General features: G+C 35.1%; 2 protein-coding genes across 4 annotated transcripts in view; one reads left to right on the top strand and one right to left on the bottom strand.

Annotated features, from left to right (window-relative positions):
* Positions 1-12,238, top strand: part of LOC134849099 (coiled-coil domain-containing protein 181-like) — a 479,610-nt gene that overhangs the window by 446,833 nt on the left and 20,539 nt on the right. The gene's annotated exons all lie outside the window — the stretch shown is intronic.
* LOC134841513 (sodium-dependent proline transporter-like) lies at positions 2,480-11,624 on the bottom strand. Its single transcript, XM_063857575.1, has 2 exons — positions 9,624-11,624; positions 2,480-4,024 (listed from the first exon to the last, which is right to left on the bottom strand). The coding sequence occupies exons 1-2, from the start codon at positions 10,160-10,162 to the stop codon at positions 2,653-2,655; spliced, it is 1,911 nt and encodes a 636-aa protein (XP_063713645.1). The 5' UTR covers positions 10,163-11,624; the 3' UTR covers positions 2,480-2,652.

Raw genomic sequence — 12,238 nt, 5'->3', positions numbered from 1 at the left:
AAAAGTGCAGCGGAAAGCGATCTCGTGGATTTTCATGACAGGCATTAGCCATATCTCCTATAAAGACAAACTCGTGAAACCTAACATCCTTCCTTTGTCTCTATACCAAGAGCTTCATGTTGGACTGCTGTTTGCTAAAATACTAGCTGCAAAAGTTGACATCGACTGGAGAAGCCATGTAAGCATCACTGACGTTGGAAACCGAAGAGCTCAAATGACACGAAATTTCGTCTGCAAACAAATGCGTCTGAAGAAGTGCGTGTCGGATTTCTGGTTTCGGACATGTCGTCTTGCTATTCTGTACAACGAATACTTCAAATATGACATATTGTTTGACCCAGAATTCTAGGACTTCTAGGAATGTACACAAAGTTTTTCAAAACGCGCTACAACGAATCAGACACATGCACTTGGCGCATTTTATGCGAATGCAACAACTGTAGAGACCTGAAGAAACTTACACTTATAACTGAAAACTAAACTTTGAACAATGCAATGCCTGGCTTTTATGCGAACCCTTGGATTATATTCCTAAATCCTTTGTTATTATATTATTATTATTATATATATTTTTAATGTATATGCGTATCATTTGAGGTTTGGAGTGTCATATTGGTTTGAAAAAAAGCGCTTGTCAATTAATTCCAATGCATTTTGCTATGAAAAAATAAGCAGTTTCATCAAACAAGCCAACTGGATCTGCGTTGATTGAAATCGTCCAGAACCTTGAAGTTCACCAAAATATTTGATTTGCTACAGCCTCACCTGGCTTATTTGATCTGGTACTTGCGAGTATTAAAATTTTTGTTACTGATTTTCAGACTCTTTTCTTGTCATAAATGGCCAGATTCTTCTGTTTTTTCCTGAACAAATATTCATAAATATTAAGTTCATGGAAAGTTTGCCAATTTTTGCCACAGCATTTTGAATTAATCAAGACTGTGTCAATTTACGAGTTTAGTTTTTGAGCAATTTGAGGTTTTTGCTCGTCCAAAGTGCTAATTTTCTGTTTACAGCTCCAATTCTAATTTTACAGCTCTAAATACAGCTCCAATTCTACAGCTATAATTTTTTGGTCGCTTAAATTATCTGTTTTTTTTTCTGCCTTATTTGATTGGTACTACTATGATAGGCAGGGCCTTTGAAAAAGATGCTATGATAAATAGGTCTCGTGTACACTACACTAATTTCTTGTAAGATGATTTGAAATATATAGTGTGTATAATTGAGGCATTTCAAATACCTTGCGAAAAATTTAAACTAATAAATTTTTTGTTCAGAACTTTGAAAGTGTGGAGGAACTTTGTATTGGGTGTGTCTGTTTTTTTTTGTTTTTTTTTCGTTTTCCACGCAAAATCAGGTACCGCAAACAATTATCGGATTGGTTTGAGTGATAGATCAGATAAAAATCCTGTCAGTCGTAATTCGTACAGGGTTGAAAAATTTCCGATAAATTTTCTCAATGTCGAGAAAAAACCGTTTGAAATTTTTCAAGTAAAGCGAGCACGCATGCTTACAATAGCTTATTTCAATAGCTACATTTATCGGAAAGTGTCGAGTGATATATCAAATTAAAAGCCTTTCTGTCATGATTCAAGCGACATTAAAATTTTCGGAAAAAAAATTGTATTGACGAGAAAACGTTATTGAAATTTTTTCGACAATGATGTCTAATTTCGAGCGAGTAAAGCGAGCGAAGAAGCTTACATTAGCTTATTTTAATAGCTGAAAATGTTACAATAGCTTAATTAAGCCATAAAATTAGTTTTTGTTTTAGTAAATTGTGTAAAATTACTTTTTGGAGTATTCTAGCGCCATTTTGTAATCGAACTTTCCAAAAAAAACCTGAAGAAAGTTTTTTTTTGTTTTTCTAGTCAGTGTCGAGAAAAACCTTTATGAAATTTATGAGTTTTGGTGTAATTTCGAGCAAATAATGTGAGCGAGCAGGCTTCTAATAGCTTTTTTTGCTTTTGGAAATCAAAAACTTCGAAAAATCTTTTTCTGTACTTTTGTAGAGCAGGCTTCTAATAGCTTTTTTTGCTTTTGGAAATCAAAAACTTCGAAAAACCTTTTTTTTGTACTTTTACGATTTTTTTTCATTTTTCTACAAAACTTACCCACTTTGCCTATTTATAATGAATGTCAATTATGCCTTAGTTCAAGAATTTTTTTTTTGTAGTTTTGAGATAATGGTGGTAACATTCTGTGCTACTTACACCGTAACCGGCTATCGTTGTTTTGATATTAATTGTAATTACTATACTGTTAATATGAAGCAAATTGCACAATTTTCTAACTTCAGGTTGTGAAAGAGGGGTTTTCACGAATGATTGGCTGAAGAAACTCTCGAATTAAGTTTGCAAATTAAAAATATACTGAAGCATGTTCTTGAATGTACCATTTCAAAGCTATAGCCGTGTTTCTGACCAGGGATCTGCTTAGTTTTGTCCTGTTTTGTCAAATTAAAGTTTTTTCATGGTTTTATTTTAAGTTTATTCAAGAAAAATGTTAATAACGGTCAATGAATTTAGTTTGAATGCCTTTAAATAGAATACTGCCTAGAAATCTTAACATAAGTCAATTCGTTTTAATCGAAGATTAAAAGTTGTCTGAGTAAAATACGATCTCAATGTTTATTTTGTTGCCATGATATTATTGTTCTTCTTGGATTGTATTGGGTATCTGAGCGCCGGGTATGCCAAGTAAGTTTCCTTCCTTGAACGCTAATGATTCTCTTCGCTGATGTGGTGTATAGGGAACAACTGTTTCCGTTTCTATTTTCTTCAATCTCAAGTTGAGTTTTTTCAAATTCGTCAGCGAAATAGGTCGGTAAAGTTCATCAGGTTCGATTAATAAACGAATTCGCTCAGTGAAAGGTCCGTCGATACTAAAGTAAACTCTGACCATCATTATGGGAATGAAAATGATGGAACACATGGCGGTAATCCATCCGATTGCCTGAGCCCATCCCTCAATCGGTTCTCCGTTAGAGTACTTAAGTGGCGTATAGAAAACAATGTTGAGAAGGAATATCAGTACTATCGATACAGGAGCGCTAACATACCACGTGAATAGCCACCATTTCCAGGGCTTAATGTCTGTCATAATTTCGATTTGGGTTAAAACTCGTTTGCCCCCAAATATAAAGATTATAGCGACGATTTCGACAATGCAAATGACAAACAGACTGTAAGAGCAAGAATAAGTGTCAAAGAGATTCAACCAATGAACTCCACTGCGAGTCGTCATAATTATGCCAGCTAAAAACATGACGAACCCTGCAATTATTGTCATCAGAGCTCGTTTTTCTTGCAGCTTGGGAAATTTATCGGTAATGGCGGTGATACACGTTTCCACTTGAGCAATCTGACTGCCGAAGCCAAGATTGAGCAGCATGAAAAAGAAAAGAACTGACCAAATTGCTGCGCCAGGCATTTTGGACAGGGCGTCAGGGTAGACCACAAAGGCCAGACCTGGACCAGAATCAACAACTGCATCGATAGGTTTTCCAGTAACGAAGGCAAGATTGCCAATGACTCCAAAAATAACGAAGCCGCCTACGATACTGGTCAAACAGTTGATGGTAGTAACCGTTAGGGTCATTCTGACTACTTTGTTGTCAAAAGGACTGAAGCTTGCTAGGGTTATGAGGGTTCCAAAAGAAATTCCAAGCGAGTAGAAGATCTGAGTGGCAGCGCTGCTCCAAACTTCGGGTTCCAGGAGTTTATTAAAATCTGGCTCTATGTAGTATCGGATCCCATCCCAAGCTCCTTCTAGCGTCAAGCCACGAACTAGAAGTGCTGCAATTACCAAATAAGGAAATGTAGCAGTGAAATACGTAACTTTACCGGAACTCTTCACTCCTTTGAGGGTGATCAAACACACCAGAATCCAGGCCAAGATGAGATATCCAAAGATAGTCCAGTTGATTCCGCCTAAATCTCCCATTGAATCGGTTTGCTCCAGGATCTCGTATTTCCAGAAGTATCCGCTGGGGTCAGTCTTGCACTCTTTCAGCAACTCTCTAATTAAAAAATTGAATGAATAGAAAGACTCTAAAAACTAAACAGTTGTTATAGTGAAAATAATAAAAATAAGCAACTATAGAGCATGTTTCATTTGCGCGATTTTAATAATCAATAGCGCCTCACTATGTGTTAGTGACATAAACGCGTTACAAGGTATATTAAAACAATCTGAGCAGAAACTAACAAAAAAACGGTCTGTTAGTTTTGCCAACCCTACGTTTCATCGGCGACGGAAAAATTCGTTTTTTTTATCACGCTTGCAATTAGTGTTGGAACATCGGCTTTTTCAGATAATTAGTTTGTCATCCCGTTAACAAAAAGGTTCGGCGGCACTTTTCAAGCAATATCATTACAAGTTTTTACTTTTCCTGCATTAGCATTAACTCTGATTCACTTTTGTTGTATTAGTATTATTACAATTGCGAGAGTGGTGATTTTTTGGTGATTTTTTCAAAGTTTGGTGATTTTTTCAAATTACGAAATGATTTTAAAAACTTGAAGTTCTTAACCCTGTTGTTGGGTACTGTAAGTACTGTTAAGGATTGCGAATCTTGCCTCCAATCATGACTGCTCAAATTGCTCAAATCCTTGTAGTTTTCGAGATATGACGTTTTTTTGTGATTTTTTTCAAAAATTTTCAAGAAACTCAAATTAATTATTTTTCAAAATTTGAAATTCCCAACCCTGTAGTTAGGTGCTGTCAGGGTACTCCAAGGAGTTGCAAATCTTGCCTCCAAATGTGACTGTTCAATCCTTGTAGTTTTCGAGATATGACGTTTTTTGTGATTTTTTCAAAAATATTCAGAAAACTTAAATTATTGTTTTTTTCGCAAAAGCTGAACTTCCCAACCCTGTATTTGGGTTCTGCCAGAGTACTCTCAAGGATTCCGAATCTTGCCTCTAAATCTGACCGCCCAATTCTTTGTAGTTTTCGAGATATGACTTTTTTGTGTGATTTTTTCAAAATTTTTTTAGAAAACATAAATTAATTTTTTTTTCAAAATTTGAAATTCTCAACTTTGTAATTAGGTACTGTTAGAGTACTTTCAAGGATTGCGAATCTTGCCTCCAATTATGACTGCTCAAGTCTTTGTAGTTTTCGAGATATGACGTTTTTGTGATTTTTTCAAAAAATTTAAGAAAACTTTTAATTTTTTTTCGCTAAAGCTGAAATTCCCAACCCTGTATTTGGGTTCTGCCAGAGTACTCTCAAGGATTCCGAATCTTGCCTCTAAATCTGACCGCCCAATTCTTTGTAGTTTTCGAGATATGACTTTTTTGTGTGATTTTTTCAAAATTTTTTTAGAAAACATAAATTATTTTTTTTTCAAAATTTGAAATTCCCAACTTTGTAGTTAGGTAGTGTTAGAGTACTTTCAAGGATTGCGAATCTTGCCTCCAATTATGACTGCTCAAGTCTTTGTAGTTTTCGAGATATGACGTTTTTGTGATTTTTTCAAAAAATTTAAGAAAACTTTATTAATTTTTTTTCGCAAAAGCTGAAATTCCCAACCCTGTATTTGGGTTCTGCCAGAGTACTCTCAAGGATTCCGAATCTTGCCTCTAAATCTGACCGCCCAATTCTTTGTAGTTTTCGAGATATGACTTTTTTGTGTGATTTTTTCAAAAATTTTTTAGAAAACAAATTAATTTTTTTTTCAAAATTTGAAATTCCCAACTTTGTAGTTAGGTACTGTTAGAGTACTTTCAAGGATTGCGAATCTTGCCTTCAATTATGACTGCTCAAGTCTTTGTAGTTTTCGAGATATGACGTTTTTGTGATTTTTTCAAAAAATTTAAGAAAACTTTATTAATTTTTTTTCGCAAAAGCTGAAATTCCCAACCCTGTAGTTGGGTGCTGTCAGCGTACTCTAAGGTGTTGCAAATCTTGCCTCCAAATATGACTGTTCAAATCCTTTTAGTTTTCGAGATATGACGTTTTTTTGTGCTTTTTCAAAAAAATTTCAGAAAAGTTATAGTTTTTTTTCGCAAAAGCTGAAATTCCCAACCCTGTAGTTGGGTTCTGCCAGAGTACTCTCAAGGATTCCGAATCTCGCCTCCAAATATGACTGCTCAATTCTTTGTAGTTTTCGAGATTAATTTTTTTTTCAAAGTTTGAAATTCCCAACCCTGTGGTTGGGTGCTGTCAGGGTACTCTAAGGTGTTGCAAATCTTGCCTCTAAATCTGACCGCCCAATTCTTTGTAGTTTTCGAGATATGACTTTTTTCTGTGATTTTTTCAAAATTTTTTTAGAAAACATAAATTAGTTTTTTTTTTCGTAATTTGAAATTCCTAACTTTGTAGTTCAGTGCTCTCAGGGCAATCTCAGGAATTACAAATCTTACCACATGCGACTACTCAAATACGACTGCTCAAATGCTTTTAGTTTCCGAGATGTGACGTTTTTTTGATGTTTTTTCAAAATTTCTCCAAGAAATTAGCAAAATTTGAAACTACCAACTTGATGAAGACAAAACCTTATTGTCAGCGTATACCCAGGCGTGGCAAATCTTGCCTCTAAATATGAATGCTCAAATCCATTTAGTTTCCGAGCTAAGACGTTTTTTTTTTAATGATTTAATCAATTTTTGTCGGGAATCTTAAGTTTAAAAAAATTCACATAAATTGAAATTCCCAACCGTATCGTAGGGTGCTATCAGGGGCTCTCAGTGGTTGCAAATCTGGCCTCCAAATTTCTCCAGAGGCCCATTAAGTTTTTATGGTTTTAAGATGACGCTTTTATGGTTTTTCAAAATGGGAATTAAAAAAATTAAAAAGTTTGAAATTACCAACCCTGTAATTGGGTGAAGTCAGAAAACACTAAAAGTTTGCAGATTTTTTTCCAATAAATGCGGTTTTTCATGAGCGGTTTAAATAATTCGAAGCACCAGAGGTGCGTTAAATGCTAGTCTAATTTAATTCTATTTGTTTTGTTAGTTCTGCCGTTTCATTTTTCTAAGATGATCAGTCAACATGATTTATATGCCCTTTTAACATAAGCATTGAGGATAACTGCTGTGTCCATTTTTTTTCAATGGCTTTTACACTTGCGAGAGCAAGTGTCTTGTAATCGGGAACTACGACTTTTTTCCCGTAAACAACTTTTTTTTCAAGTTTTAATTGCTTTTCTCATTTTCTTTATTTGTGAACCTTAGCATGATATTTCTTCTCACTTTAAGTAGAGGTAATGCGGTTGCCTTATACCTTATGGCCGGACCTTGTTTTGTTTCAGTATGTATGAAAGTTACAAAAAAACCGGGAAACCCTAAAGGTCGGTCTTTGTCTTTTGTTCTGTCGGCTTATTGCCACATCGGGGATTTTTCTTGTGGTATTAGCAGTTTTCATCGTACATGCGAGTTTTTTTACTCCTGTAGTTTATAAATTTAATATCCATGAATTTGTATGTATATCAGTACTTTCTTGTAGTAATTTTTTTTTATTGAGATTTTAGAAACTTTTCGACCTAAATTCAAAGTGGTGAAAATTGGTTCTGGGTTTGCTTCTGGTATTGATTCGCCTTCAGTTTTTCTTTCGATGCAATTTGCTTTCCTAGCTTTAAACTGTTTGTTACTTCCTATTTACAATAGTGAGCGTAGTGTATTACAACAAACCTTTTTTCCAACCTAACTCGCAAATAAATATGTTCATTTAAAGTGTTCACTTATTTGGTAGCATCTGTACCCTAATCACAATCTGTAACATTGGATATTTTATAGCGTCTCTCCTCTGCTTTATTTGTGGCTTGTGTGTTTTTAATTGAGCGTCTGTCGCTGAGTAGTTAATGCTTAAGACTCATATTCTCTAGGTCGCAGAACGAATCCGTGACGCGCAGCTCGTTCATGTGCAAAAGCTCAGATTTATTCGAAAATTTTGCTAACCTTATAAATTATTCTTTGGCCTGATCATTTCGAAAAAGTGGGTGCGAACTATGGCGTAGTGTATTTATTTTCCACCCGATTATAGTATTATCAAAGGATAAATGTACGGAGGCCAGCGTGGTATCGTATCAAAACCGTGCTTCTCATGATTTGGATTTCAAATTTTTATCTTTAGAAAAACGTTGTCTGTGCACCAAATTGGTCGTAAAAATACTTGAGGCAATTTTTGTGGGCACAAAAAAACTTTTTGGGTAGGCTTTTCGTCTCGATCAAATCACGACTGAAAATCATTAAAGATAACAAGTCGCTCGATTCCATCTGATTTTGCGTGGAATTTTTCCCTGATTGGAAAAAAATGTAACCAGAAAATCAAATCTGATATTTTAAACTTTCGAAATTGAAGTTTTTCTGAAAAATTGTGTTGAGAAATAAATCTTCTTCATTTAAATCTTTTTGCAAAGTATTGTTGGAAATTTTAGGTAATATTCTTCCAACTCACAAAAAACTAAAGATTGAAAAAAAAATGATTTGTGACTTATTGTATAATGAACGAGTTTTCGGCTTTTACGTTTAATTTGTTGTAATTTATGAGTTAAATGTCGCTGTTTATTGGTTTTTTTGAGTTTGATTGACTTTTCACTCAGCTTGCACTAAATGGGACTTAAAATCAAAAAGCTTAGTTGTAAGAGTTTAATTCTTAAAAATTCGCTCTGTTCTTTTTAAAATGAACTGGAAATTTTCAAGCCGGTTTTTCTTCCGTTTCGCGGTTTGTCTGTTGATTTTCAAAAACTATTTTTATAAAATCAAAATTTGATCGAACGACGCTGTCTATTGAAAAAAGTTAATGAACCTGTTTTTTTGCTCGTTTATTTTCGGCTGATTGAATATTTTTTTTTACAGCGTTTTCTCAAATTGGGCTAGTTTTAGCAAAAAATAATGTCAAATGTAGGAATTTCATTAACGATTGTCTGGCCATGATTATTGTTTTTACTTCTTCACGAAGCTACTTGAGGAAAATATGGTGTGGGGAGACTTTTTGGGCCCATTTTGACTAATATGGGTTGCGGGATTATCGGAATCATGGTTGGGGGAGGTGGAGGTGAGAGAATGAGAACTGTGATAGAATTTTCTCTCATTTTAGCAGTTTGTTTTTTATTTGTTTCTAATCTTATCCAATTGAATTTTTAAAAAAATTGATAATTATTACCAATTGAGCATTCGCAGAGGCCATCAGGTTTGTCTAAGCATAGCCCGTTTCTCTGATTTCCATTTTCCAGACTGATTTATTTCTTATTTTTTTGAGCGAAGTTTTTTTGCACCTAGAGCTCAAGGAAGCGCTCACTATCATTGCCATGGCAGGGTAACGAATACACAATCGGACAATGTCAAAGTAAACGCCTTACTATTATGCTAAGTTCCTCGTACCGTTATTCCGAAATGCTTAATTCCTATACCATAATGAAAATTATCTCTAATTTTATGGAAGTGTTTTCTCCTAAAATTTGTTTGAAATGACATTTGTTTGCAATGATGACTGATGTTCTAATTGTGTATGCGCTAATTTTTTTTTGAAATTGGTTTTAAACCTGTATAAAAGGCTGTCTTTTCAAATTTGTGGTTTCGGTTCGTTTGAATGTTTGAAATCGAAAAGTAATGGCTTAGAGTAGTTAGAATGAAATACCAGAGTAATTGAGAAGTAAAGACCGTTCTACTTACGCAGGGACATCGCTTGAATTGGTGAGGCCGCATTTCGACCACGGAACATCGTCATTGAAAATGAGTGCCTTAATTGACAAGTAGAGATACCTAAGAACCCAGGCGACTATCACGTTATAGTAAACAGAACAGAAGAGTGCGATGGTAATAGCAGCATAGCCAATTCCGACGAAGAGGTAAGAAACATGCCATACTCCAACCGGTCCCTTGCTGGTAAATTGGCCCATGGTTAGTTCCAGCAAGTAAAGTGGCATGCCGGCGAAGATTAGGCACAGAATGTAGGGTATGAGAAAAGCTCCTCCCCCGTTGTTGTAGCACTTGTAGGGGAACCGCCAAAGGTTCCCGAGGCCTATGCTATAGGAAATGCAGCTGAAAAGGAACTCGGTCGTACTCGCGTATTGGACCCGAGGTGGGGCCGCATCGAGATGGTCCAGAGCGATACTGGCCGAAAGGGGGTTGACCGGTTTCGAGGAACTGGAATCCATACTGTTGCTGTCTGTATTATCAACGGATGTTTCATTTCTCTCCTCCTTCCCCATTTTGAACACGAGTTCGCGAGTTCAATCTATAGTTTTTTATATTAACTGAAGTTAAGTGAAAAATAAGGGTGAATAGTTTGTCTGTAAATGGTATGCCAGGTATCTGAAGTGTTTGCCAAAGAGGGCCAAAATACTTGAATGATTTTCGTTATCAGTTATGTAACCTTGTTTGCTACTCTGTTTGATGATTGAAACTCAAAAATAAGTTGTTACTTCAGCGATAACTTAGCCAGTTTCACAGGAAAATCTGATTTGCAATCAATGTAAAATTTGACGTGCATTGATGCTCTTGGTCATAACCTCGGATATGTTTGATTTTGTAGGCTCAGTCTATCTTAATCTGATAATTGAACTAAACGAAGAAGCGTCGTGACGTGAACTGTCGTTTTGACGAGATAAGGTGAAGAAATTGCAATTTTGTACTTGTTCAATAGTTTAAAGTTCGATTATGAAATCTGCCCTTGCTCGGAATGTGTTTTTGTCAGAAGAGTATCTATAGTTTGCTCAAGTGAATTTATCATATCCTGTGTTATAAGGAAATTAAGGACATTCACAGTTTCTAATTGAATAGTTTGGTAGATTAGAACAAAATTTCCAATTATAGGTGCCGTTAGATAAAATTTGGAAGCCTCTTTTCTGGCTCAATAAAAGTCCTGTGATATTGGTTTGTAGGGGTCAATTGTGAGAATTTCATTTTAGTCTAAAATTAACTGGATTGCAGATAAAAGTGCCTTTTATGCAAATTCGGGAGAGCTAATTATGTGAGAAGTAGTAAACCCGAATAAAAATAGACCGCTCAAATGGTCACAATTTAGACATTTAAAATGTGGGTTGTACAAACTAGGAATATTGTAAGATGAATATGGTATTCAAAGACTGAAGTAACTTTGGTGTAGAATAATACGTACAGTATGTTGGGCTGACTAGTTGCGGCAAGTTGTTCTGTTGTACGAAGATGTTACGCAAGTAAGGACAAATTGAGTTGAGAAGCGTGACGTAACCCGACAGGACAATTTTCCCTGAAAAAATTTGATAGATTTCTTACAGGAATTGATGTCAAAATCGATCAAAGTCAGGTTTAAAAATCAGGCTTTTGAAACTTGTTGCGCTTGAAAAAAGATTCGCTACATCGCCGTTGGTTCTCCAACCGTCACTGCAGGGAAGTTTAATGATCTCTGGATTTTAAATACCGAGCTGGTAATTTTGCTTAAATAATGTTGTTAAGCGATTTAAACATTTCTCCCTAATTTTGCAATATAATGCAAATTTGTGACCGCTTAGATCTGAATTCTAACAAAGTTTGTTTGGATTCAAATATTCAGTGTTGGACTAGGAAATTAGATTTTGTACAATAAAGGAAACGAGTTAGTTGGCAGATGGTTCTTGGCGATATAATAGTTTTTTTGTTTGAGTTGCGAGACTTAAAATGATGTATTTTAATTGTACAGTTGTTTTCCAGTTGTTTCCAATTGTATCGCTTTTACTAGTTGTTTTATAGTTCGTTTGAAAAATGTGAAAAATGGAGATGTTTGCTTAGATCACGCTGTTTTGTAGCATTTGTTTCTAGCTTTGAACTGAAATTCCTATGCGGGGAATCCCTCGTGTCTAAAAGAGCGAATGCCCAGATATAATGTTGTAAAAATTCGAACAAAATCACTCTTATAAAAATGTGTAAAAATCCAAAAAAATATTCTATCAAAAAGTTAGAACGAATAATCTAATTTTTTTCTTTTGTGCTAATGATAACAGTAGTCAGAATATTCTGTATTACTTGCGCAGTAAGCGGCTCATCTGGCTTGTATATGGAATTTAAGAAGACAATTGAATAATAAGAAACAAAACCCGGGTTTTTAACTCGCCAACTAAGTTTAAAAATGCATGCCGGATGTTTTTGAAACTTCCAATCATACAGAAGACTACAACCTTATTCCAAATTATTTGTCCTGTCGTATTACTGTTATTGGTCTTATTCGCTTTGCACCCAGTTAGCTCGATAAAACGAAAATTGCAGTTGCAAAAATTTTTACTTGCAGAAATTCTAGTTGAAGGAGCAAATAAAAACATGTTCAACTAGTG

This window comes from Symsagittifera roscoffensis, chromosome 1, assembly GCF_963678635.1.
Source record: "Symsagittifera roscoffensis chromosome 1, txSymRosc1.1, whole genome shotgun sequence".
In the NCBI taxonomy this organism is placed as follows: Eukaryota; Metazoa; Xenacoelomorpha; order Acoela; family Convolutidae; genus Symsagittifera; species Symsagittifera roscoffensis.
The sequence above is the reverse complement of the archived record's forward strand: the minus strand, read 5'-3'. Positions and strand labels throughout refer to the sequence as shown.